Source organism: Myiozetetes cayanensis, unplaced genomic scaffold, assembly GCF_022539395.1.
Source record: "Myiozetetes cayanensis isolate MyiCay16 unplaced genomic scaffold, myiCay2020 scf9, whole genome shotgun sequence".
NCBI classification, from domain to species: Eukaryota; Metazoa; Chordata; class Aves; order Passeriformes; family Tyrannidae; genus Myiozetetes; species Myiozetetes cayanensis.
This window is the reverse complement of record NW_026088185.1, coordinates 29,651,323-29,675,903: the sequence shown is the minus strand read 5'-3', so window position 1 is coordinate 29,675,903 and position 24,581 is coordinate 29,651,323. Positions and strand designations below refer to the sequence as shown.

The 24,581-nt window shown below is 49.6% G+C and overlaps 1 protein-coding gene across 4 annotated transcripts in view; it reads left to right on the top strand.

Moving 5' to 3' along the window:
* Positions 1-1,114: 1,114 nt before the first annotated feature.
* STEAP3 (STEAP3 metalloreductase) overlaps positions 1,115-24,581 on the top strand; it is a 28,253-nt gene continuing 4,786 nt past the window's right edge. Inside the window, exons 1-4 of one of the 4 annotated variants that reach the window (XM_050339838.1) lie at positions 1,115-1,259; positions 17,012-17,495; positions 17,949-18,476; positions 20,038-20,202. In XM_050339838.1, the coding sequence (XP_050195795.1) occupies positions 17,013-17,495; positions 17,949-18,476; positions 20,038-20,202 (1,176 nt within the window). In that variant the 5' untranslated portion in view covers positions 1,115-1,259; position 17,012. Of the gene's footprint in view, positions 1,275-4,251; positions 4,298-17,011; positions 17,496-17,948; positions 18,477-20,037; positions 20,203-24,581 lie in introns of those variants that run through there. The other 3 variants (XM_050339837.1, XM_050339839.1, XM_050339841.1) reach the window with 3 other exon arrangements.

The window sequence follows — 24,581 nt, the reverse complement described above, 5'->3', positions numbered from 1 at the left end:
CTTCCTCGGTTTTTGGTCTTTTTCTCCTTTTCCTACTAGATGGCGCCTGCATGACAGGCGGAGACGAGCCCTGGCGCGGAGCATCTCTACCAGGTCTCCTCCGTGAAGGGCAGATAAATGACGCTTTTCTCCGAAAAGCCGGGTAGTTGCGAAAGCGATAACCTGCCGGGAGCTGATTAGCAGCGGGAAGCCGTTTTCTGGCAGTACCACGTTAACTGTTCTTTCCGACCGACTTCCCCAGGGAATGCCGCCAGACCCCTGGGAGGGGCATGTGGCCCAGCCCAGAAGCTGAATCCGTGGTTCTCCAGGTGTGCATAAGCCCGGCACAGACACTTCCAGCCCGAGCATCCTCTTGAGCACCCTGGCAGCATAACTATGCTCAGGGTGCTCAGCAGGATGCTCGGGCTGGAAGTGTCCGGCGTGTCTGTGCAATCACCCACATCTCACCTCAATAGCCCGGTCCAAAAATCAGGCATTTAATTGATACTTCTGGATCATCAGTGAGAGACACACGGCTGATGGTGTGATCGGTGTGATAGGTGACAGGTGGTTGGTGTGACCTCCACTGACTTTTAGCACCACACAGCCACCATCACCCCTGCACAGCCCTCAAGTGGGAAAACAGCTGTAGGGGCCCCTCCCCACCTGGGATGCTTTGGGAGGGACACAGCAGTGCTTTGTCATGCCTGACACCTGCCTACAAACGGCTTCCCTCTGCCTGCTCCCTCCTTGTAGCTCCATGAGGATTCAGCCAGGTATGTCCCCAGAGCCCTCAGGTGTCAGCATCACTCCCAGTCCTTCCAGATAAACCCAGCAGAGTTGAGGGACAGCATAAGCTACTGCTTCTTCACCCAACAAAGATACTGTTTGCCTGGCTTCAACTTCACAGAGCCATCACAGCTCCCTCCGTGCCCATTTTTGCTCATTCACCTACACGTGCCCTCTGTTTCACAACTGCGCCAAATGAATTTCTGGCCTCTGCTCACTGACAATAATTAACCACACATTATTGATTCTACCCTGCCAGTATTGTACACACACCTTTCCAGCCCCTCGGCTCCTTTCTGGGCTTGACAGTTTCGGCACTGCCGGGCCAGGTGCCAGTCCAGAGCACCGTGCCGGCAAACCCTGCTGTGCTTATAACCCAATTTCCCAACCCAAACGGTACCCTGGGCCCCAAGAAAGCAGATTCCAGCCCAAAACACAGCTCTGGGAAGGCCAGAGGAGGAGCTTCATTTGCTGACCGTCCCGCCAAATAGGTTGGTTTGCCAACGGTAAGTTTGCCACTTACTACGCCTGGATTTCAGAGGGAAGCAGAGCCTTTCCCTTGCTGTGACACTGCGAGTGGCAGGGTGAGGTGGTGTCCCCAAGCTCTGCTTTTGTCACAGGGTCTGCTCAGGTGTAGTCACCGCTGCCCAGAGCTTCTGCATCCCTGGTGTCCTCCAGGTGCACATCAGACCTTGGGGTGCCACATGGCACACCCAAGGGAGCCAACCAGCGGGAGGGGCACAGGGAGGCTTGGGGACCACTCACTTTTTGTGTGCACAACAAACCCGGGGAATGCCCTGGGCCACCACCCCTATTGATTAGGTGTGGGACAGGAGGTGAGCTGGCCTGGTGTACCCCTTCACACTCACCTCAGATGGCTTGAGCATCCCAGCAGCAGCCCCAAGACACTGTGGGAGGTGGGGACTCCCCATGGCTCCCTGACAGCCAGGAGCTGTCAAGATTCATCTGCACACCGGAGCTACACTGTGCTGGCACACAGGCACTGGCAGAACCTGCCAGCCCCAGCCCTGAGCAAATCCAAAGCAACTGCCCAGCCTTGTGGGGGGGAAGAACAGGGAGGAGGGGGTGCAGCTGGCACTGAGGCTGAGGGGACGACAGGGCACAGCCAGATGGTCACAGGGACACAGATGGTGCTGACAGAGGGTTGCAGTTATGACCAGTGAGTGATGGGCCAGGACAGATGACTGCTGTGAGAGGAAGGGTCCAGATGACACAGGGAAAAGCCCTTGCTCAGGACCAGCAAGAAGAAAGGGGGAAAAAAACCCAGATAAAGACACAGAAAACTGGCCAAGTCCAGCATGATCCCGGCATGTTAAGTTTCTCTGGGTAGAAGAGAAATTAAGCCAACTTGCAAGGCCATATCAGGTCATCTCGTCAGAAAGACAGTTCCCAAGGGAATTTCTTGAGCAAAAAATAAGTTCAGTCAAGGTCTGGGAGCTGAGGAGGTTTTAGTTACCTACTGAAATGGTTGGAGGCAAAATGGAGCTGCAGGGTTCAAACCATCCAGCAAAGAGGTGCCATGGACAAAGTTTGAGGAGACAGGTGTTAAATGAGTGTTTATTCTGATATGCTTCTCTGTGACAAACAGGTGGAAAAGCAGAGTATGTTTTGGTGGAAGTGACGGGGATAAAAACTACAAAGTTTGCTAATTTACAGAAAGGAAGTGAAACCTTAAAAACCAAAACAAAAATAAAACCAAAAACAATCACAAACAAACAAACAAGAAGTAGATTTCAGTGTTTCAGGAACTCTAGATAGCTGGTCATTACCCACCAAGGAAGTGATCATAAACCTGGGGACTTCATCCATGCAAAGGAAAGGTACAGAGGGAGACCAACCTGGTGCAGCCACAGCTCTGCAGAGACCTGAGAGATCAAAGAGGAAACTGTGAAATGGCAAACAAGGCAAACAAGGCAATAACTACGGGTTCTTGTAAATAAATTGAAAGGCAAAATTTGTCCTTTATATAATGTGGGAGAGAAGGTAACAACATAGAGAAGGTACAAGAGAGTTCAACAGTTTCTTTCCTTCAGTCTCCACAAAGAGCTGATCATGGTATATAAATTATCATTAAGATAGGCATGAGAAGGCAGGGGCCACAACAGGCAAGAAGGAGGTAAGGAGTAATCTGGATCTCTCAGCTGCATTCAGTCACAGGTGGATTTCACAGAGATGTGATGAAGTACAGCTGTCCCAGTGATCCTACTTCTTCTAACTGTGCCAGCAGGTTTTCTCACCTTTCCGGTATTGTCCAATACCCAAGGAACATACAGCATCTCGAAGTTTGCAGCTTGAACATCCCAAGCCTCTGAAGCTCTCTCTTATCCAGGGTCCAAGGCTTTCCCCAGCAATCCCATATCTTTGCTGCAGCTTCCCCATATTAACAGGTTTCTATATCTCTCACTCCTTAGATTTGAGAAGGTGGTGAGTGCCCTTTCAGGCTGGGATGGCCCTGGCTGGCAGCTGACCCTGTTTTACAGGCAGCACAGAGGCAGGGGAGGTGAGATGTCTGTGTAGGACAGTTGGTGATAATGGGCTGAGATCATTAAAATCATGGCCTTCCCAGAAGAGAGGAAAGAAGTGGGGCTTGTTTCATCCCAGGAACACATATCCAATGTGCAAGGTGGACACAGAAGGGATGGTAGTCAGTAAAGATTAGGAAAAGCCTCGTAACTGCAGGCACTAAACATCTCTCCACCCAGGCTATAAGCACAGATCACACCAGCATCTCCCCAGCTATGCCACAGCACGGGGACAGATGGGACCATCCCTTCAGGTCCCTCCCCTCCATGCTCCTCTCCTCTACTAAGAGAGCAAACCAAAGTTCTCAAGGGATTTGTTTTCAAGTCCCTGTGGGTTTGTCCCAGTGCTTTTGCCAGCAGACACTGCCAGATCTCGGTAGCCTCTGAGTGCCTATCGGAGCTAGTCTATCGGAGCAGGGCCGTGTGGCTGTGTTGGGGTGGCTGCAGCAGGACAGCTCTTTCCCTGAGTGGGGGTAAGAACCATTATCTGCTCCACGCCTCGTGGCACAGCTTTTCAGAACAAGTGCACGGCCCCTGATAGCAGGGGCAGAGGCGCAACAAAACGTACCCGCCCATTAAAATAAGACACCGGCCGGCTTTCAAATGCGTTTATAAATAGAGAAATTAAGGTCTGCCTTCGGCTCCTGTCTGTAATGAACACCGTGCCCCGGCTGCCCTGGCAGCAGTGCCCTCCTGTCGGTGCGTGTTTAACCTCGGCACGGCAGTGGGACGGGACGGGGTTGGGGGTCCCAGCGGTCCCACCACGCTCTCAGCGCTGTGCCGGGCAGGGCTGGGCCGGGCACTGAGCCGGGCCGTGCAGAGCCGCGCTGGGCCGGGCTGTGCCGAGCCGAGCCGAGCGGAGCTGAGCGAGGCAGTGTCTGCGGCCGCGGCGGGCACACGGGCAGAGGGCGGAGCCCGGGCCTGACATCACGGCTCCCGCTCCCGCTCCCGGACGGCGCCGCTCGCCCTCCCGCCGCCGCGCAGAGGTGAGCACCGCGGGGGACGGGCACCGCGGGGGGACGGGCACACTCCGCCGACAGCGGGGATGAGCCGGGCGTGCGATGCCGCGCCGGGCGGGGGTGGCTCGGCTCGGCTCGGCTCGGGGGGGCTACCCCTGCCTGGGGATGAGACGTCCCGGGTCCGCGGGCGCTCCCCCGCCGCGGAGCGGTGTCTCCCAGGCTCCCGTGCCGGGATCCCCACGGCCGGGCTGGGGAGGGGGCTGGTCCCTCCCCGTGGCCCGCTCCGCCCATGGGCTCGGGCAGCGGGGTCCGGGCCCCCAGGGAGGTTTCGGACGCAGCCGCCTCAGTGCGAGTGTTGCGTTTGGGGCTGGGGACAGGTCTCGGGCGGAGATTTCCGCGGGGGCCGGCGTGTCCCAGTCCGGGTGGTCACTGGGACAAGAGGCCGGTGGGATGCTCGTCCCTGGCAGGTCCGCCGGGCTGCGATGCGGGGTGCCCGCAGGAAGCGTTTTCCCGTGGCCGCTGGACATGTCCGTGCGGATGCGGCAAAGTCCCTGGCACCGGGCAATCCCTCCCCGAAACAGCTCGGGTTTGCTGTTCCAGGTGATGTGGTCCTCGCGAGCGCAGTGGAGATGGATGGATGGATGGATGGATGGATGGATGGATGGATGGATGGATGGATGGATGGATGGATGGATATCGATGGGTGAATGGATGGATGCACTGTGTTCCTCCGGGACCACTTGGCGTTTAGGTTTCACTTTTCATTCTCAGCTCTCCAAATGCTTTGAAATGAGTGGCTTCTTCCAGCCAGGGAGAAATCAGCACTGAGATATAAAAAAACTTGGGGAAAATCTTGGCCAGGGCCCAGGATCACTCAGAGTAGAGTGGGGAGAGGCTGTGTGGTTTCTGTACCAATTTAGGGACTTGTGAAAACTACAAAGATTGGATGCTTATTGGAGAGGACTTCAGCATTTGATTTGTGTCAGAGTAACGAAGGATGAAAACTGAAGGAATTGGAGAGGTGACTTTGTAGTAGGACCATCCCTCAGATGATGTAACCTGAGGTGGAACTTTCCCTCTCCTGTGACTCTGGTTAGGGTGTAACACCTGCCCAGGAGGTGCACAGGGCTGTCACAGCCCCATCAGGTTGCTTGGGAGAGGGTTTTTGTTCCTAATGCCTGCACCACACTGAGCAAAGCAGAGGGTGGACAGGTACTGAAGACCCCAGATGATTTCTGTCAGAATAGTCTAAATAAAACTAACACACAGAAAAATTGCCTCCTGTGGCAAGAAACCAAAACTGAGAGACAGCAGGAGAGGAAGGCCATCGCCCACAGCATCAATACTCTGTGGGCTGGGGAGATGCAGGACTAACAAGATTTAAATACTGCATCAAGCTTAAGTTTTCTCCTCTTTTAAAATCCCATTTGCCATGAAACAAAAATACAGTGATATAAGATGCCACAGTCACTGCACATATTTGATTTCCTCTGTGATTGTAAAGAAGAAAATGTTGATGACTCAACAAGTCTGTGTTTAACAGAACCACATCAAACCCCAGGAAAACATACTCTGAAAGCATAATAATTTTTTGTTGTTTGCTTTGCTTTTTAGTTTTGTTTTAGGTTTGTTTTGTTTTGCTTTTTATTGTTAAGAACTATGCTTTGACTGCGACCTTGTAACATCACTCCCATAAATAGAAGCAGGTTTAGATTCAGGGGAAACACATTTTTTCCGATGGTGGAAGAAGTAGGCCAGCCATGCTATCTCTCTCGAGAGGTGGGAAAAGCAGTGGCAGCCGTGTTAAAAAATGTCACGTACTAAGAATTAAAACCCACGAATTTGTTATCTCTAAGTTTCCCATCAGTGATTAGAGTTAGCTTTTTGTCAACCCCATAATGGAGGAAAATACTATTTTCAAATTTTAACTTACTGCTTCTTCATAAGGTAGTGTAGTGGGTTAACCCTGGCCAGATGCCAGGTACCCACTAAAGCCACTTTCTCACTCTCCCTCTGCAACTGGACAGAGGAGAGAGAGAAAAAAAGCAGCTAAGGATTCATGAGTTGAGATAACAGCTGGGAGAGGTCAATTACTGATGACTTTCATGGGAAAAACATACTCAGAGTGGGAATATTAAATTTATTACTAACAGGATCAGAGCAAAAGAGTGAGAAGTAAAATAATCTTAAAAACATTTTTCCCCCACCCCTCCTTCTCCCTCCTCCCTGCCAGCGGTGCAGGGGGACAGGGAATGGGGGTTGCGATCAGTTGTTGTTTCTGCTGCTGCTCAGGGAGAGGAGTCCTTCCCCTGCTCCTGTGGTGTCCCTGCCACAGGATACAGTCCTTCCCAGACTTCTCCGGTGTGAGTCCACCCCTCAGGCAGCAGTTCTTCCCAAGTTGCTGTCCCGTGGGTCACTTCTCCATGGGGTGAAGTCCTTCATGAATGAGCTGTACCAGCATGGGTCCCCCACAGTGGCCACAAGTCCTGCCCAGGAAAAATCTGCTCCAGTGTGGGCTTCCCTCTCCACTGGCTGCAGGTCTCTGGCAGGACCATGTCCCATCCTGGGCTTCCCATGGGGTCACAGCCTCCTGCATGGGCTCCTCCATGGGCTGGAGCACAGCTGCCCCACCATGGGCCATCCTGGAGCCGGCTGCATTGGCTCCATGGGACAGGGGAAGCTTCCAGCAGCTTCCAACAGAAGCTGCCCCTGTAGCCCCCCCACCTCCGCTACCAAAACCCAGCCACAGAAACCCACTACAGGCAGTTTTCCCTGTAGAACTGCAGTGGATTAAGCAGCTTCCCATCTTCATCTAAGTTGAAGTGAACTGTCGCTTAACTGAAAGGATAAAACATTTTGAAAGCATGTTGGTGACGTGGGAGCTTCCATCGCATTTCCAAAAGCAGTTACATACTCTGGGGCCTGAACCACTTGAACATTTTGAAACATTTCCCATGGTTTAAGAAACTAAAACAGAAATTCCTCCCATCTTTTTTCCAGGTTCTCAGGTTTTCAGTGAGTCTCTCTAAAGCCTTGGTTGTGGTAACACATGTGTTTCCATTTAGTATGTGTGAACTACACTACTGTAATCTTTGGAAAAAATGTCCTAAGAGGTCCCCATGGACTGCAGGCTTCAAGAACCAGGGTCTGTGCTAACGTGTCCACTCCTGAAGTAGGCTGATATCAATTACTGATCATGGGCAAGCACTAATAGATCATTGAGCCCCATCCAACCTGATCCTGAACACTTCCAGGAATGGAGCATTCACAGCTTCTCTTGGTCAGTGCATCGCCACCCTCGGTGAAGAATTTCTTCCTTATACCCTCCTTCAGCTTAAGGACATTCCCCCCTGTCCTATCACTACAACCCATTGTGAAAAGTCCTTCTCCAGCTCTCTTGTAACCCCTTTAGGTACTGGAAGTTGCCCTAAGGTCTTCCTGAAGCCTTTTCTTCTCCAGGCTGAACAACCCCAGCTCTCTGAGCCTGTCTTCATAGGAGAGTGGCTCCAACTCTCCATGCATCTTTGTGGCCTCCTTTGGACTTGCTCCAGCAGGCCCATGTTCTTCTTATGTTGGGGTTAGATACCAACCTGCATCACTTCAGGTGCTTAGAATAAATTAACTCCTCACCACAAGGCTGCCCTGGCCAAACGTGGGTGCAGAAGTCAGTGCTCCAGCACAGCTGACTTTACAAAACTCATTCAAGACCATCAAAGAGGAATCCCAGGCAGACAGACTCAGCCAGGCAAACAGCATCAGCTCCCTCTGCAGCTGCCAGCACAGCTTGGCACAGGATGGCTCTCCTGAGCAGTGGTGAAATACAGGGTGTTTGTACTCATTCAGCACAATGAGTGGGGCTCCCTAAGACTTTGAGGTCCTCGGGGAGGCATGTTGTGCACACTTGCACATATTCATCTCTCTGGACTGACCTGCAAAACCCTGCCAGTGCAGGGGAAAATGTGAAGCAAGCTGGATCTCCTCTGTGGGATGTTGGACCAAAGGCATGTTTTGGTCAGGCATAGGCAAACAGTAGGGGAGGAAGGGGAAGGCAGAGTGCTGTGGGGTCCTGGTACTTCATGTAGGAGAGTTGATTTTCAGTGAAGAGCATCTCTCTCCCACCCAACTCCATCCGTCCAGGTCCCCAAAGACTGACTACTTGGTCAGCCTATTGCATTTACTCTATCTCTCCTAGGATCTTCCCAGGAGCTTCTGGGAAAGGCAGAAGAGGCAGAACACGGGCCTACATGAGTTTTGTTGCCTTTTCTGGGCAGAGCTCCCTGTTTTCACTGCTGTGCTTATTCAGGGCTGGCTTAGAGCTACCTGTGTACACTGTGTGTCATGCCTGGGCTCCTCAGAGGGAAAGCAAGGGATCAGCAAAAGCTGGGCTGGCCCTCTGCCATAGGCTGTGTCTTCCCTCCACCCCACACTGCCTCCCAAGCCATCTTCCCATGTGGTCCTGTGCATCTTCTGAGTCACTGGGAGAGGCAAAGTCAGAAAGACAAGGGCATGCTGATCTTGGAGACCCTTCTAACAGGCACTGCGGTGTGGAAATAGCCAATACAAATATTTAAATGCACACGCAGTGCAATTCCTCCCTGTCTTTCCTGGAAAGAAACAAAGAGGTTTTAAAGAGCTGGAGCCTCTGCCAGCTCCCTGTAGTGACTGCTGGAGTCAGGTCTTGCCATCCCTGAAGCCCTGGAGCTCCCAGCTCAGGGCTCCCAGAGCAGCACACGCTGCCCAGAGAGGAGCGGAAGCTCCAGCTTGTTGCAGGCAGTAGCACCTCCTCCCAGCGTGTCAGGCCACAGGACATTACTAGATCTACCTGAGAAGCTTCCACCATCCAGGCTTTTGACTGCTTCCCTGCTCTCCTTGCACTTTGGAGAGGGAAAGGTTCAGAAACAGGTGAGCCGCTGAGATGGTCATTAACTTGTTAAGAGCAGAAAGAGATTGAAGACACCCCAAAAAAGCAAGAGAAGCCCCATAACACTTAAGTACAGCACCTGAAGTTGTTGTAAACCATTTCTTTATATCACTGAAGAACTGTGAGCTGATAAGCAGAGGAAATAACCTTTTAATTCCAAGTCACATCAGATCATACAGTCCTGTGTGCTATGTCAGCATCAGCACTGCTCTAGCAAGCTCTTGCCTTGCTTCAGGTCTGTGCTTTCCTTGGTCTTAAAATGAAACCTCTGGGCTCCCCAGATTTCAGATTCCATTTTATGATGTTTTATTACAGGGCAGGTCTTTCTCAGGCTTCTCATTACTCTATCAACATGGTGGGCACAGCCAGCAAGATCCTTTTGCAGAAGAGCAAAGGAAACTCTTCAGACAAGGACTTTGCTGCAGAGAAGTGACACTGCAAACAGGGGGTCCTTTGCCTTCGGAGACAAATTTGGAAGAGGAAAGTTTGCAGATATCTATGGCAAAACCTATTGGCAACTGCTTAAAAGTACATAATTTTGATGAAAACAGACCAAAATTTTATTTTCTAGTTCTATATTATATACAGCTGATTTTTCTACTCAGCACTGCGTGTTTAACCTTGGGGAGGGAAATTATTCCTGCAAAGTGACCACAGGCTGGTGTAGTTCTATACAAAAACTGTAGCCAAAATATCTGAACTTGTGTGGGGAAAAAAAGAGACCATTTTATCCCTGTGGGAAATTCTGGTAGGCCCTTCCCCTTTACTTTTCTCTGTTTTGAAAGATGTTCTTGAATTTTGGTCATGGTGAAGAACATTTTGTGGTCAGGGACATACATGCCTTTGGCTTCACTGCTGGCTTCCAAAAACAACATTTTCAATATTTATCAATGTTTAAACCTGAGGGTGTGCGGAGTGGGGAGGGTCAGTGCCTGTCAGCCCATGTTTTCATTAGCGGGGGATGGAGTAGGGAGGCACATACTGAATTTGTAGGTGACACAGAGCTTGGAGGGACTGGAACCATTTTAGAGGAGAGAGTAAAAGTTAAAAATCGTTGGAGAGCTGGTCTAAATAAACAGGGCAGTCGTTATGCCCTGTGTGGTCGGACTGACTGACCGCCTGGACACTGGGTGAGCGACCGGCCAGACAGTGGCCGTGGGGAGCCAGAGGACAGGGTGATGGACACTGTGGCTCGTGAGTCAACAGTGTCACACAGTTGTGCAAAAGCAAACAGTCCTCTGGGATGAAGAAAGAGAAGTGGCACATTGGGGAAGCGGCGCCTCTGCTCCAGCTGGTGCCTTTTAGGGATTCAGTTGGAAAATGCAGTTCTGGGCATCTTCCAAGAAAAATGAGAGCAAGGAACAGAGGCTGAGTTGTTGGGCACCCTGTAAATAACAGCTCTGATGAAAGAGTTTGGTTTCACTTGGGCAGGAAAAACTGAAGGGAGATATGAAACCTGTTCTCCAAATGCAGAATGTGTCTGAGGAGAATGAGAGGGCAAATCATTTGCCACGTCCTTTGGGAGTAAAAGAGGAAGCGATGAGGTTAACTGGATTGAGAGATTAAAGAGGAGAGAAAGCAGGTCTCTGCAGGAGCTTATGGAAGTGATTTTAACAGACAAATACCTGATAAATGAGATAATCAGGTAAACACCTGCCCTGGGGCAGGGGAAGGGATAAGGACCTGTGAATGTGAATCAGGGTGGAGAAGAGGGCATGTCTACACCCACCGCATTGCAGGGGACAGACTCAGTACCCAGTGATCCCTGCTTAGGGCAGGACCATCCACCCTGGGACATGTCCCTGTCCCGCCTCCCCACCCCAGCAGTAGGGCATGGGGTGAACAATTCCCCATCCCCTGTCCTCGTATGCCTGTGGGCAAAGAGGCTGAAGGACAGCAGTGGGGAGAGCCCAGCTCCCAGCATTTCCTCATTCTCACATCCTGGCTGGCAGCCTGGGGAGGTTTGCAACATGGCTTTTCTGGCTGAGGCAATACTGAAGGGTGATTTATACCCTTTGCCAGTTCCTGGTTTGAGCCACTGCAGATAAAACTCTGCTTTGGAAGGAGAAAAAAGAAAAGGGGCAGCAAGCTCAGTTTCCCCAACTCCTTCTCTCACCTGCAGAGCAGGGTAAGTCATTTCCAGTCAGGCAGGGCAGCACTGAAAGGTCTCCAGAAATGTGCACCAGAGCCAGGATTAAAGCGGCTTTGGATAAGCCCTTTTATTACTTAAATCTGTTCCAGTTCTAACAGGTTCAGGTTCATGGTACTTGCTGTGCTCCTGGGAGGGATGCTCTGTGTGTGAAAAAGACTTGAACATTTGATCTTCCTGGAAATAAAAAGAGTTCTAGCCAAAAAAGTTAATATTTCTGCTCACAGAAAGACCTGAGTGGAGGCTTCAGGTGCTGAATGCTCCTCTCCAGCTGGGGGTTCTTGAGGGTTAACACAGCTGGAAATGCTCTGCAAACAGAGGCTGTAGGCTTTGTCTTCATGGTTCAAAGGTCCCTCCATGCACACCAGAAGTCCCCTGGGGGCAGAGATCACCCCTGTCCTCCAGTGTGTGTGTTTGTGGGGCTGTGCTCCATGGAGCCGGGTGCCAGCCATGCAGTGACCTCTGCAGTGACCTGACCAAGGGCTGTGCTACATCATTTGATTCCTCATGTGCCTTGCTGGTCCTTCAACCCATGTGCTCATTAAGGAATGTAGATAAAAATCGTGTGCTTTATGTCAAATAAGCACCAAGCAGAAGCTGAAGCACAGAGCAGGTTCTCTGATGACCTGCAGCGGGTTGGATCCAGAGCTTCTGGAGACTCAGCTGTGGAAGGTCTAAACAAAACTTGGCCTCAGGGGAAGACACAAAAGCAGTTGTTTTAGCAAAGGTAGTGCAGCCTGAGACTCCGTATGTGAGGCTGAGCTCAGAGATGAGTTTTTGTGCAAACAGGAACCAGTTTGCTTGCACAGGACAGGACATTATGGGAGCTCTTTGTGAGATTGCTGCCATTTTCTTCAGTAGAATTTGAGTCAGTGATAAATTTAAGGCACTGCCTTTTTATTAGTTATTGTAAAACTAATTTGTCTTTTATCTGATAAATCTGAATACCAGGGCAGTGAAATGAGTCTTGGGTTTTTTTGCCCAGAACTGAAGCAAAGTTCATGCTTTGCCATCACAGATCCATCGTTCTCCAGAATGTACAACTCAAACACTTCCAGACTGTAAATTACAGGAACCAGCTAGGCTATCCTGCTGCACCAGAGGATGTGAGAGGGGCCCAGAAAGATGGTCTCATTGTTAAAGACATGGTCGAAGATATCTGGGTCGTCCCAGACAAACTTGCTGGAGTCCCATCATTGTTAGTATCTTAGTCCTCCACGTCTGTTGAAAGAGGATAACAAATGAGCTGGCTCCTCATTAGCTGTGGGGGATGATCTGCTTGGCAGATTGACTCTGCTGTGAGCCCAGAGACACCTGAGTGGGCTCCTGCAGCCCAGCTCCATACAGAGAGTCTGTCCTGCTGCAAAACTTGCATGAGGCCTCTCAGTGTGGGCAGAGAGGCAGAAAAACCTTGTTTGCCTGGCACCGAGCCTAAGCTAACAGCCTCTGCCAAGACTCAGGTGCAAAATATGTAGAATTATCCCTGTTTTCCTTCTGTGAGAACCCCTCCCTCCCTCCCTCTGCCTGGGCAACAGCGATTTGACTGCCTCATTTCACTCAGCTTCTCTCTGTCTGATCCCATTCTTTGGGGCAGAAGTGGCCTTCTGGCCAGTTTTTATAGGGTGCCTGGCAGAGGGGAGACTCCTGTCTTGCTCACTGCCCATCACTGCTCTTCTCCTACAAATAACAGCAGTAATTGCAATGCAGTTGGTGAACTGCACATGGGAACAAGTGTGCTGCAGCTGCACAGACCATCACCACGCAGTGATATAAGGCTGTCAATTAACAGTCTAGCTCAAGGGCAGCTCTGTATTGTATTCAGTATTTTAGTTATGGAACTGCTGCCCAGTTACAATTGAAGCTACTTTACTTCCACTGGGCTGTGCTTTAAATCATTTTGTAGCTTCCTTGGTAAGAAACTGATCTTGAACTGGCTTTGGATGGGTTGACCTCACCCAGGAGAATTAGCTTTGGCAGGGAGAGTCTTAAGCGGGTAACCTATTGTCCACAGGTGCAGAAAAAGCAGTGTGGGCACGGTAAGTTGGGGCAGTGGCAGAAGACGGGGGTCTGCGTGCTCTGCAGAGATACAGAAGTGAAAAAAAGCTGTTGCCTAATCAGAGGGTCCATTGCCAGGCATCTGTTAGGCAAAAACCACAGTGTTTGTCTCAGGGAAATGCGTTGATGGTGGAAGAGGGATTTTCTCCTCCTTTCCTCGGGAGGATTTCAGTGCATGGCAGTGACAGCAATGCAACCCACAGGGCTAAGCAGCAGCCAGCGGCAGGAACCACCCCACCAGGGGCTGTGCAGCAGTGATGGGTCCTGCTCCAAAGCCCCAACAGTCAGAGCACGACTGAAATAATCACACCAAAATCCACAGAAAAGATTTTGAGTCTCCTTACTTTTTAACTACCCTGCTGACTTCAAAGGCTGCTTAATTCTATCATCCCTTTCAATCAAAATAACTGGAGACAGCAAAGCTGTTTATCTCCAAACATTGCAAACATCTCTATACATGTTCAGTGGCAGCTATAGGACAGAGAAAACATACTACAAGAAAATTTGCTTGCAGCAAAATTTACATCCCAGTGGGAGCACAGAGAGAGCTTTTGAGGTGCCTTAAATCGATTATGAAATGAGTCTGTGGGTAACAATCGCTTTGCCACCCTGAATGCTGATTTCTCTTCCCTTGGCTGAGAGCTGGAGATGTGTTTCTTTATTTTGGGATAATACTTTGTGTGTACAGGTGGTGGAAAAGGAGGGGCGGTTCGGGAAAGCAAGCTCATTACACTGAACAATAGCATTGGCCCTAGAACAAATAGTTCTGGCCATGAATAAATTTGAGTGGAGCAAGAAGGTTTCTAAAATCTAAAGCAGTGAGTGTTTGATAAAGCATCTGATAAGAAGGGACCAGCGGAAAAAAAACCCCACACACCATCTTTTCAGATAGAGCTGCTTTACTTTATACAAGGGGTTTCCTATTGACCTGAGCACCACTTGTGAGGTCGCTCTTCATCTCCAGAAGTCTCAGGTGGTCCCTGCTCCCTCCTTACCCATGTGTTTCTTTTCGGCACTGAAAGCTCTCATCATTTCTCTCACTCTTTCCCTATGGCCCTTTCTTAGGTTTATTCCCTTGGGTTTTTTTCTTTTGCAGTAGAATGATCAGAACTGTGGTGTGCTGTTCAGTCTTTGGATTTACAGAGGAGTATAGTCATGGTATCTCCATTGTTTTGTATGCCTTTCCCACTAATTCCTGGTGAAATATCCTAGTGACTGTGATACACATGGAATACACCTAAGGCAGGGCTGTGTGCACAGGCAGCAGCCTGGGTTAATCTCTGACACAGCCAGCATCACCAAATCAGCCTTGCAGCACACAAACCCTCCTGCAGGTCTGGGACAGCAGCAGAAACCTTCAGAGTGAAGTAGGAGCAATTCTGAGCTGAACAGGGCTTTCTTATTCACCTGGAGCAGGAAAGAAGGCCTGTATGCTGCATGGTGAGCAGAGGACAGGTATTGTTAAAGGCAAGAAGTCACTATGCCTTTCTTTGGAACTTGTTTTCTCCTGAGAGCACTTCTTCCATGGGCACACTGCTTTGGTCTCTGGGACAAGGGGGTGCTTGGTGAGAGGCAGGGAAAACAGACAGACCTCTGTCATAGAAACAGCATTGTCTCTGAAGCTGTGGTGGTTTTGTATCCAGGACAGTGAATTATAGTTTCAAAGTCCATCTGCTGAAGGTGTTTTGCAGATTTTCGATGAGGAGCAGGGCTAGGATTGTGGTTGCTGTGTAAGAGATCTCCTCGCCCAGTAACTCAGCTGTGTTTGATGTGTGTCTGCCAGGGACCTCCAAGTTGGTATCTTCAGAGTAATGTGACACTCTGGTCATTTTTCTAAGTGTTTCTAACAAGATTACAGCTCATTAAAGTGTACATATGCTATGGGGGGTTATGCCTATAGGCAGTTCTTGCCATGTATCAGTAGTGAATTTTGCTGCTCAGGCACTACAAATGAAGAGGTCCTTCTCCAGATTCTTCACAGTAAAGACTGACTGTCTTAAATGATTTAGATTAGATATTATGAAGAAATTCTTTAATATAAGATTGGTGAGACACTGGCACAGGTTGTCCAGAGATCTTGTGGACTCCCCATCCCTGGAGGTGTTCACAGCTAGGTTGGATGGGGCTCTGAGTAGCCTGGTCTAGTGGAATGTGTCCCTGCCCATGGCAGGGGTTTGGAATGAGATGATCTTTAAGGTCTCTTCCAAACCATTCTGTGATTCTATGATCATCACACACAAGCTCCATCTTCTCAATATTCACTCCCTTTCCCAGATCACTTATGAGCACGTTGAACAGCACAAATCCTCAGGGAAATCCCTTGGCAACCTATTCCCATTATGAAAATCATTTATTTCTTCTCACTCTTTGTTTCCCATTGGTAACTATTCATGCAGAAGTGCCCTTCCCCTTTGCACCACTACTGCACCAATCCCAGAAAAGCCTTGGGTGAAGGACATTTCCAAAAGCCTATGAAAAACACACCTGTGTCATGAACCAGGTCACTCCGACCAAGTGATCACCTTCACTTTGAAAGAACTTGACCAGCTATAGGGCACTCCAAAGCCAAGTTGTCTCCCTCCCTAATATATCACACATTTGTTAATGATGGTCTTTATTATAATCTATAGCAGTGTGCTCAGTACAAAAGCCAAATGTCCTGGTTTGTAAGTTCCCTGAGCCACTTTCTGAGCCCTTTAAAAATCTGACCACCAGGAATTTGCCATTCCTTAAGGGTAAATTTGCTGTTCCTTCAGTCAGGAGGCAGATCTGAGCCACAGGCACAGGCTGAGAACAGTCTAGCAGTTCCCTGCGCAAGTTTCTTCTGACCTCCAGGTCCAGCTGCTGTGCTGCCTGTGAATTTATTGATCTGCTTAAAACCTCTCTGTGCCCTCAATATCTAATCTGTTACAGGGCAAAATTCATTAACGTTTGTAAAGCTCATCAAGATCTTTCATGAGCAAATCTCATCATGTTTTAATATGTTTTTTAAATGTCACGAGTAAGTTCTCATTACTCATTAAAGAGCTGAAGCACACAGCACTTGCCAGACCCAAATATTGGAATAGGCAAAGGCTGCAACTCTCTTCATTTACCACTTTTAGGACACTTTCAATTCAACTTCAACTCCCTGACTTGATTCTTCTCCTGCAAATCAGAAGCACCCACCCCTCTGGCTTTTCCAAATACAGGCTCAGGAATCCCCTTAGACCCCTGGGCCAGGACTTTTCAGGTAGCCACATGGGGGTCCGAGAGCTGCTGATCCTGATCACTCTTAGCACTGCCTTGGCTTTGCAGTGTGAGATGGCAGCATGAGGAACTGCAGAGGATGGACGAGTGCATCCAGTAGGTGCTGGATCACACAGACCTGGGAACCTCCCTAAAAGCCTTCGCCTTCCAACCCAGCATGGTGTTGTGTTCCCCTCCAATGGTGCTTGTACATTACTGCACACTTGCTGGTGGGTTTGGCAATGGGTCCTGGGTTACTGGGACCAAAACCACATTCACCTCTCTTCAAGTGGCCTAAGTGGCACTTTTCCCCATGACCGCAGGTGTGATCTGGGTCTCTGCAAGAGCTCCACAGTGAATTTTCATTTCCCCTTGGTTTTCCTGCCAGGATGTCCAGAGGAGACATGGCCAAGCCCCTCCTGGGCCACGGGAGCACAGAGGGTGACCCCGGCGTGACGCCCGCGTCCGGCCGCACCATCGGGGTGCTGGGCAGCGGGGACTTCGCGCGCTCCTTGGCCATCCGCCTGGTGTGCTCTGGATTCAAGGTGGTGGTCGGCAGCCGCAACCCGAAGCGGAAGGCCAGCCTCTTCCCTTCTGCAGCAGAGGTCACCTTCCAGGCGGAGGCAGTGAAGAAGACAGACATCATTTTTGTGGCGGTTTTCAGGGAACATTACTCCACCCTCTGTGATCTGGCTGATGTGCTGGCGGGCAAGATCCTGGTGGACGTCAGCAACAACACCGAGATCAACCACCACAAGGAGTCCAACGCAGAGTACTTGGCTTCCCTGTTCCCAGCCTGCACCGTGGTCAAGGGGTTTAATGTGGTTTCTGCGTGGACTCTGCAATCAGGTGCCAGGGATGGGAACAAGCAGGTATTGTTTTCTTCCAACAAGGGCTAAATCACAACTGCTTCAGCAGCCGAGGTCTGGCAGCATCAGCAAATGGCCTTAGGCTCCTGGAGGAGTCTGAGTGCTGACCATGGCATACAACCCATAACTTGTGTGTTTCTTCTCTCAGAAATTAAGTACCCTCACTCATTTCATGCTTTGTAGTCTTCGAAGCATCTGCCTAAGTGAAAAGTATCATTTCATTGTCTGTTTATCTAAACAGAGCCAGTAAAAAAACTGGCAGAGCAGACATGAGAGGAAATCTGTCCAGGGGAGAGGTCTTTGGCAGTCGTGGTAAATCCCTGTCAAAAAGCCTGCCAGGAATCATGATACTCAGTGGAATAATGTAGGATCCCTGTAATAAAGTATCCCTCCCGATGTACTCGATCCTGGAAGACTGATCTCCTTACCCTATATGTATATTTCTGTTTGTTGCAGGTTCTGATTTGCTCAAATAACCAAGAAGCCAAGCGCACTGTAGCAGAAATTGCTCAGGTCATGGGATTCACCCCCGTGGACATGGGCTGCCTGTCATCAGCCTGTGAGATCGAGAACATTCCCCTGCGCCTCTTGCCAGCCTGGAAAATCCCCATCTTTCTGGCTCTGGGGCTTTTTCTTTGCTTCTTCACTTACAACCTGATCCGTCAGGTCATCCACCCTTTTATCAGGGAGCAGAAGAACAAGCTGTACAAGATCCCCATCGAGGTGGTCAACACGACGCTGCCTTGCGTGTCCTACGTCATGCTGTCCCTCGTCTACCTGCCCGGGGTGCTGGCAGCCTGCTCGCAGCTCTACTACGGCACCAAGTACAGGCGCTTTCCGGACTGGCTCGACCAGTGGCTCCAGCACCGAAAGCAGATCGGTCTCCTCAGCTTCTTCTGTGCAGCCCTGCACGCCGTGTACAGCCTCTGCCTGCCCATGCGCCGCTCCCACCGGTACCTGTTAATCGAGACGGCCGTCAAGCAGGTAAAGCGGGTGCTCCTCAGGTCAGCACCCAGGGTAATCTACACACATCCAGGTGTTGGGTGACAGCCTTAATATCCTGGCTTTTTTTCGCACACTTCCCAAAGCAGGTGTGGGACAGTGGGGAATAAGCTGTTACGTACAGGAGCCCTTTCCCCACAGGTCGGTCACACGCCATACACTGGGCACCCATCCATCTGTGCTGAGGACCCACCACCTCAGAGGGTGTTCCCTGTGCTCCTACAGCCAGACCTAGGATCAAAGTCCCCTGTGCCATTGCTCCCCAGCAGCACAGATAAGCCTTTAAAACCAGCCTTGCCAGCACCTGGCTTGTCTGAGACTAGGGCAGAGGCAGGAAAAATGCCAGGAGAGGAGAAATCCAGCAGTGGAGAGAGCAGAGTTTCCCTCGGCTTTTCTCCCCAGATTTTGGGATATCCCTGTTTGTTCACACTGATGTTCACATTATGTGCTGTTGGAGTGATCGAGTCATAACCTGGGGCAGGTTTTGTGTCCTTTATCACAGTGTGCCTCCAGGAGCTTAACAAAATAGTGGTGAGGAACTGGTCATAGTCTGAGAGAAGGAGGAAATGGAAGGGGACTTTATTGCCTCATTGAGACTCTCATTAGTGTTTATCCAGTGTGAAATTGCTACCTTCAGGCTGTTCAGCTCAGCAATGCCATGGGAAAATGTGATTTCCCTCTTTTGCTCCCCTGACTTCTCACTGCTCCACCCTATTCCCTCTTGGGATGGCACAGGCTTTGTGCAGCTGAGTGGGGAACCTGATGAAGGAATTACCCCCCAGCTAGTCTGCTTTCTGCACTGGGGTATTTGCACAAGTGATTCCAAATGTTTGTCCCCACATGGAGGAGGGAAGGGGCTGTGGGGACAGAGGGGAGCAGGATGGCTGGTTTCAGCAGCAGTGCCTGTTCAGAGCATCCATTAAACACCATCCCCAGCCTCTCAGCTCCAGCCTTGAGCAGGTCCTTCTCGATTGCCACAGTTGCACATTAATCTCAGGCAAGCATCCTGTGTTCATTTCCCCTCTACCTCCTGTTTTCTAGCAACATCTTTGTTTAGTAAATTAAAGCCATTTAATGGGCTAAAGAGGACAGTTCTAAATGTTCCTCTTTGCCGTGTAGTATAAAACCCATCTTCCCTTCCATTAGCATGAACAATTTCCCCCCTAAATGCACTTAAAACAAAGGTTATTAGGAGAGTACTGCATATTCAAGCATCTGTATTTGTTTTCTTGGCTTTAAACTAACTTTTCATTGTAATTATCTTTCCAAATGTGACTTTGGGGCTTGCTGCTGTGGTTACAGGGATGGGAGCTGAGAGCATTCAGCAGTTCTTCCCAGCAGGCTTCAAATCAAATCTAGATTTGGCCAAATGGTGGTGGGATAAGGGAGCATTTCCATATCTCCCAAACAAGCAAATAGTGCTGAAGGTGTGAATAGGACCCAATGCTCACCCAGGAAAGCTGCTTCCAAAACCAAAACAAATAAAATTCAGTTCCTCTATTCCTAAGTGCTCCATTTTAACAAACCTTCATTGTCATGCCAGGCTGTGGAGAAGAAGATGAATATCTGGGTAGAGGAGGAAGTCTGGAGAATGGAGATTTATATCTCTGTTGGAATTATTGCCCTGGGCTTGCTGTCGTTACTTGCCATCACTTCACTTCCATCCATCGCAAACTCTCTCAACTGGAGGGAATTCAGTTTCATTCAGGTAAAGTTGACATTTGCCAATGCCAGAGAGCGATTCTGCAGCGTCAGGCCCTCACACAGGCCAAGGAGGGCAGGGTTTGACCTGCTGTCCCAGCCCATCCCTGCTCCAGCACTGCAAGCTGTGCACTGGTGTCAGCAGCAAATCCTGCCACGCCACAGCTCCCCGTGCACCCCAGAGCCATGGACCCCTTGTCCAGGAGGTGACACCAAGAGGGGTCAGAGGGCAGGGGGCTGTAGTATGTCCTGGGGTCTGTGCTGCTCTCACACAGGAGTTTGTCCTGTCTGCAGAAGGTGCTTCTCTCAGGGAGAAGGGGAAATGCGATGTGTCACGGGCATGACACATGAGGATCAGAGGCAGCAGGGCTGCTGCTAGGGAGTTTGCACCAGGCTGTAGAGGGCAGGCAGGCGGTCCACTAGGCAGGCAGATGGCTGCAGGCCACAGATCTGCCCTTGCATTTCAGGGAGAACAAGCTTCTGAAAAGGAAAGTGCCTGAGAGGACAGTGCAAGGGAAAGACAGCTTTGGCAGAGCTTACATGCACCCAAGTATTCAATAGACAAGATCAAAAAGGCTTAGACTGGTCTAAGTATTCAATAGACAAGTTCAAAAAGGCTTAGACTGGTCTATAAAGTGCTGGAGCCCTAGCAGCACAGAGAACTGGGTATGATGTCAATGAAAAGTCCCTGTCTGATTCTAAAAACTGAATTAGGGAGGTAATTTTTCTTTCTCCAAAGTTAATCCATGGGTTAGGAGCCTTCTTCCTGCTTGCAGCAATGCCCAAGTTCCTGAGAGTCAAATTCCCTTAATGACCTGAGTCTACCCCATGGGACATTCACAGACCCCAAACTTGGGGGCTGCAGCCTTTTCAGGAAGGTGCTTGGAGCCAGGCTTAGGGCTAACTAATGAGGATAGCAGGGAATGAACCTTCCAAGTATCCCCTGCACATTAGAGTTGATTTTGAGGCCAAATTCCACTCACTGTGTCACAGCCGTATCCCACATCCCTAAACCACCTTGTTACTTGTGCCTCCCACACCACTGCTGCTTAGCATGCACCAGGCTTCATGTCCCATTGCAGTGACCCACGTGGCACCCTAACACGCATGAGCCCCCCTAGGACCCCTGCACGTCCCCTGCAGAGCCTCCCTGTGCTCCACACTGGTGCACACCTAACCCTTCCAAAGGGGAGGGCAGGGTTCAGGGATGCAGAGGTGAATATCTTATCATCCAGCCTCTGCTAAGCTCTGTTGAAGCTCTTCAGTAGTACATAAATAATTCAATATTCATTGGAGCAGGAGTTTGAAGTCTGCTCCTCTGCCCCCCCATCAACAAATGGGCAAGTCAGTTTGTCTTTTTTCCTCTCTTGCTGTGGGCTAGCCAGCAATTATTTACACTGAGTAGAAGAGCTGCACCAGGAGACCTTGACCCCAAGAGATCATCCCTCGAGGAGAAGAGGGACCTGGCTTTAAACCTCTCCTTCAGACTGGACAATGGGAGCATATTAATTCTCACCACCATGTCTCAGGGGACGGCTGCAGCTGCTGGGACATTGGATAAATCGATCCTGACTTAGGCATCTCATACCAGGAATCCCAAATGAAGGGAAGTATTTTCTTGCAGCTTGGAAGGAGGCTTTGAAACCCCCTGCATTTCCCTTTGGCTCCCCAGGCAGCCTGGCAGCTGTCCTGGAGAGTGCTGGCATTGTGTCATGTAATATATATGTTGTCACTGCAGGTAGCGCTGCCATGTCCCACCAATGCAACACGGCTGTCGCACCTGACCTTTGGGAGCCCTTCCCGTGTCTTTCTAAGGGTATGTCACCACTGGGACCAGACAAATACATGATGGTCAGTCCCAAAATAGCTCTTGGCTGCCCCACATGGGAACTGGCTGGCTTAGTTCGTGGAAAGATACACCTATTTCTGACTGCATGGAATAAAGCATGACAGTGCGACATGAGCTGATCACATGCAGGAGAGGTACAGCTGGTATTGTGCCCTACTGTGGAAATATCATCCAAAAAGAGCAGGTTACAGATCTCTTGGCATGTTACCTTCCATATTTATTTTTTTAATGAGGGTTGTTTTAAATTCTTTACTCCTCAATAGGTTGGTGATGCCGCTCCTGAGGAAATTAAAAGAGCAGCTACAGCTACTGCTCGCAGGCTCCAGAGGTTACATTCACACAGCTCAGTGTGAGCCTCCCTGAATTAATGCACAGTGGCACAATGCAAATACAAGGAGTGAAGCATGAGGCTGCTTTCTCAAATATTTGGGATTGCTAACACTTTTACAGCATGAAAGAGGAGAAATGCAGAGCGCAGACACCCCAGTCAGATGTCTTCCAGAAAATGCATCAATTTGTTACCATCTCAGTTTAAATGGATGATGTTTGAGAGAGGCTGTACCAAAAGACACATGTGAGACAAATTCAGAAGCCACTTTTAGTCTCCTCCTTATCCAGAGCTTCTCAAGTCTGACATTTTCCAGTGTGTACATCTGTATTAGTGTCATGGGATATACTGCCACAGTCTTAAAATATACAGCTGTTGTCTGATGGGATGAATATCCTGTTTGTGTTGTTGCCAAGGTTATAAAAGAAAAAAGCTAATTTTCATAGTAGCTCCTGCACATACACAAATTTCAATTAAATATAGTTGAATTGGATACAGTTTCCCTGTGTGTCTAGTTTTGATTAACAGGATATAGATACTGGATAGCAGGAATGATTTGCATGTAATTCAACTTATAGGAGACATTTTTAATGTTCCCCAGTGATTTACAAATCAATTCTAATTGGTTGAGAAGTAAAAATATGTATGATTGCCTTTACCTTCCCATCCTGAAAAGTCTTCCTGGAATTTGAAGGTTGAATTGACCTGGTTTCTTTCATAGTTTATGTAGCACAAGATGTAGAGAATCTGTAACCAGACCTTTTCTAACCCTCCTGTCGACGAAGTGCGAGAGGCCAGAGCCGCTTCCATGGAGCTAATGACTTCATGGCTGCAGAAGTCAGGAACATATCTGGGTCAGGAAGGGGCTGTTTGCTTTTGGTGCTGCCCAGACATTTCTAAATGAGCCACATGTGACTGGATCACCTTCACTGATGCATTACAGGGAGCTCACAGACACCAAGTAAATAGGAGATATACACTGCATTAGGCTGCCTTAGTAAGATAACAACTTCATGCAGCATCTTTCACAGGGCTTTAACACCTTACATGGGCACTGGCCCCACATTCCCCATGTTGTGACAGTGAAACAGAAACCTCTGCCTGTTCAAAACAGAAAGGTTTCAGAGTCAGAAACTGTATAGAGAGGATAAAGGAGAGCAGAGGTTCAAAACTCTGTGTGGTATGTGGGCTAAGCCTGCTGGCAAATCAGCCCCATGGGGTGCTCAGCAAGCTCTGCATCGTACTATACTGAATGTATGCAGAGCTGTACATACTGAGGCAAGCTGCAATCAGCAGAACTTTTGTTTCTCATGCACTTACAGACCAACCTGTACCCAGCTGTCAGCTTGTCTGGCAGGTGCAGCCATGGGGCTCTATACCACAGATCCTTTAGTCAGCATCAACATTGGGACACCCCAGGCACCCTCTGCTCTCACCAGTCAGCCCCTCGTTTGTGTTAGAAGGAGATCAGCCCATTGCTGTTGTCAGAGGAGCTGCCAGCCCTGTTTTCAGCCACCAGCAGCTTAGCCATTTGTTTTTTGCCAATTAGCTTTTTGTTTCTTGTGCCCTGCCATTCACACATAAAGGTGGGTTACTAAGAGCCTGTGATGGTTTTTCACCTTTTGTCCTACTAATTTCCACTCCTGCTCTCCTCCAGTATCATCAACAGTTGAAAGAGAAACTGTAGAGGAACAAACCAATTATTATCTCCAGCTCTGACACCCCTGCCATGCATAGAGCCCTGCTTGGGCTGACTTTGAACACATCCTCTGCCCAGGGTAGAAAACATCTGCTGCCCTTGGACTTCACTCTGTCCCCTTTCCCCTGCCCTGCTTTACATCTCTGCTCTGCCAGATGAGTCCCAAGCTGATACTTCCAACCTTTTGCCACTTAGCGGTTTTTTTTGCCTGATAGAGAGAAGCTCAACCAATAAATGATGGATGATCTGTGGGTCAGGTCCTGCTGTTAGGTTCAACTGCGACCATGGCATGCTGCAGCAAACTCCTTAATTTTCCAAGTGCAACTAGTCTTGCCCTTGTTCAGGTTTGCTGCTTGTTGCCACTTTGGTTTAGACTTGGACATGGCTTCTGGCAAGAATGACATCTGTCCCTGAAAGAAAGGAAGAATGTGGGTTTGCATGCAGGGCTGAGGTTCAGTTCACAGGTCTGTTCCCAGTTCCTGGCATGGCCTTGAGTAATGCTCAGCTGTA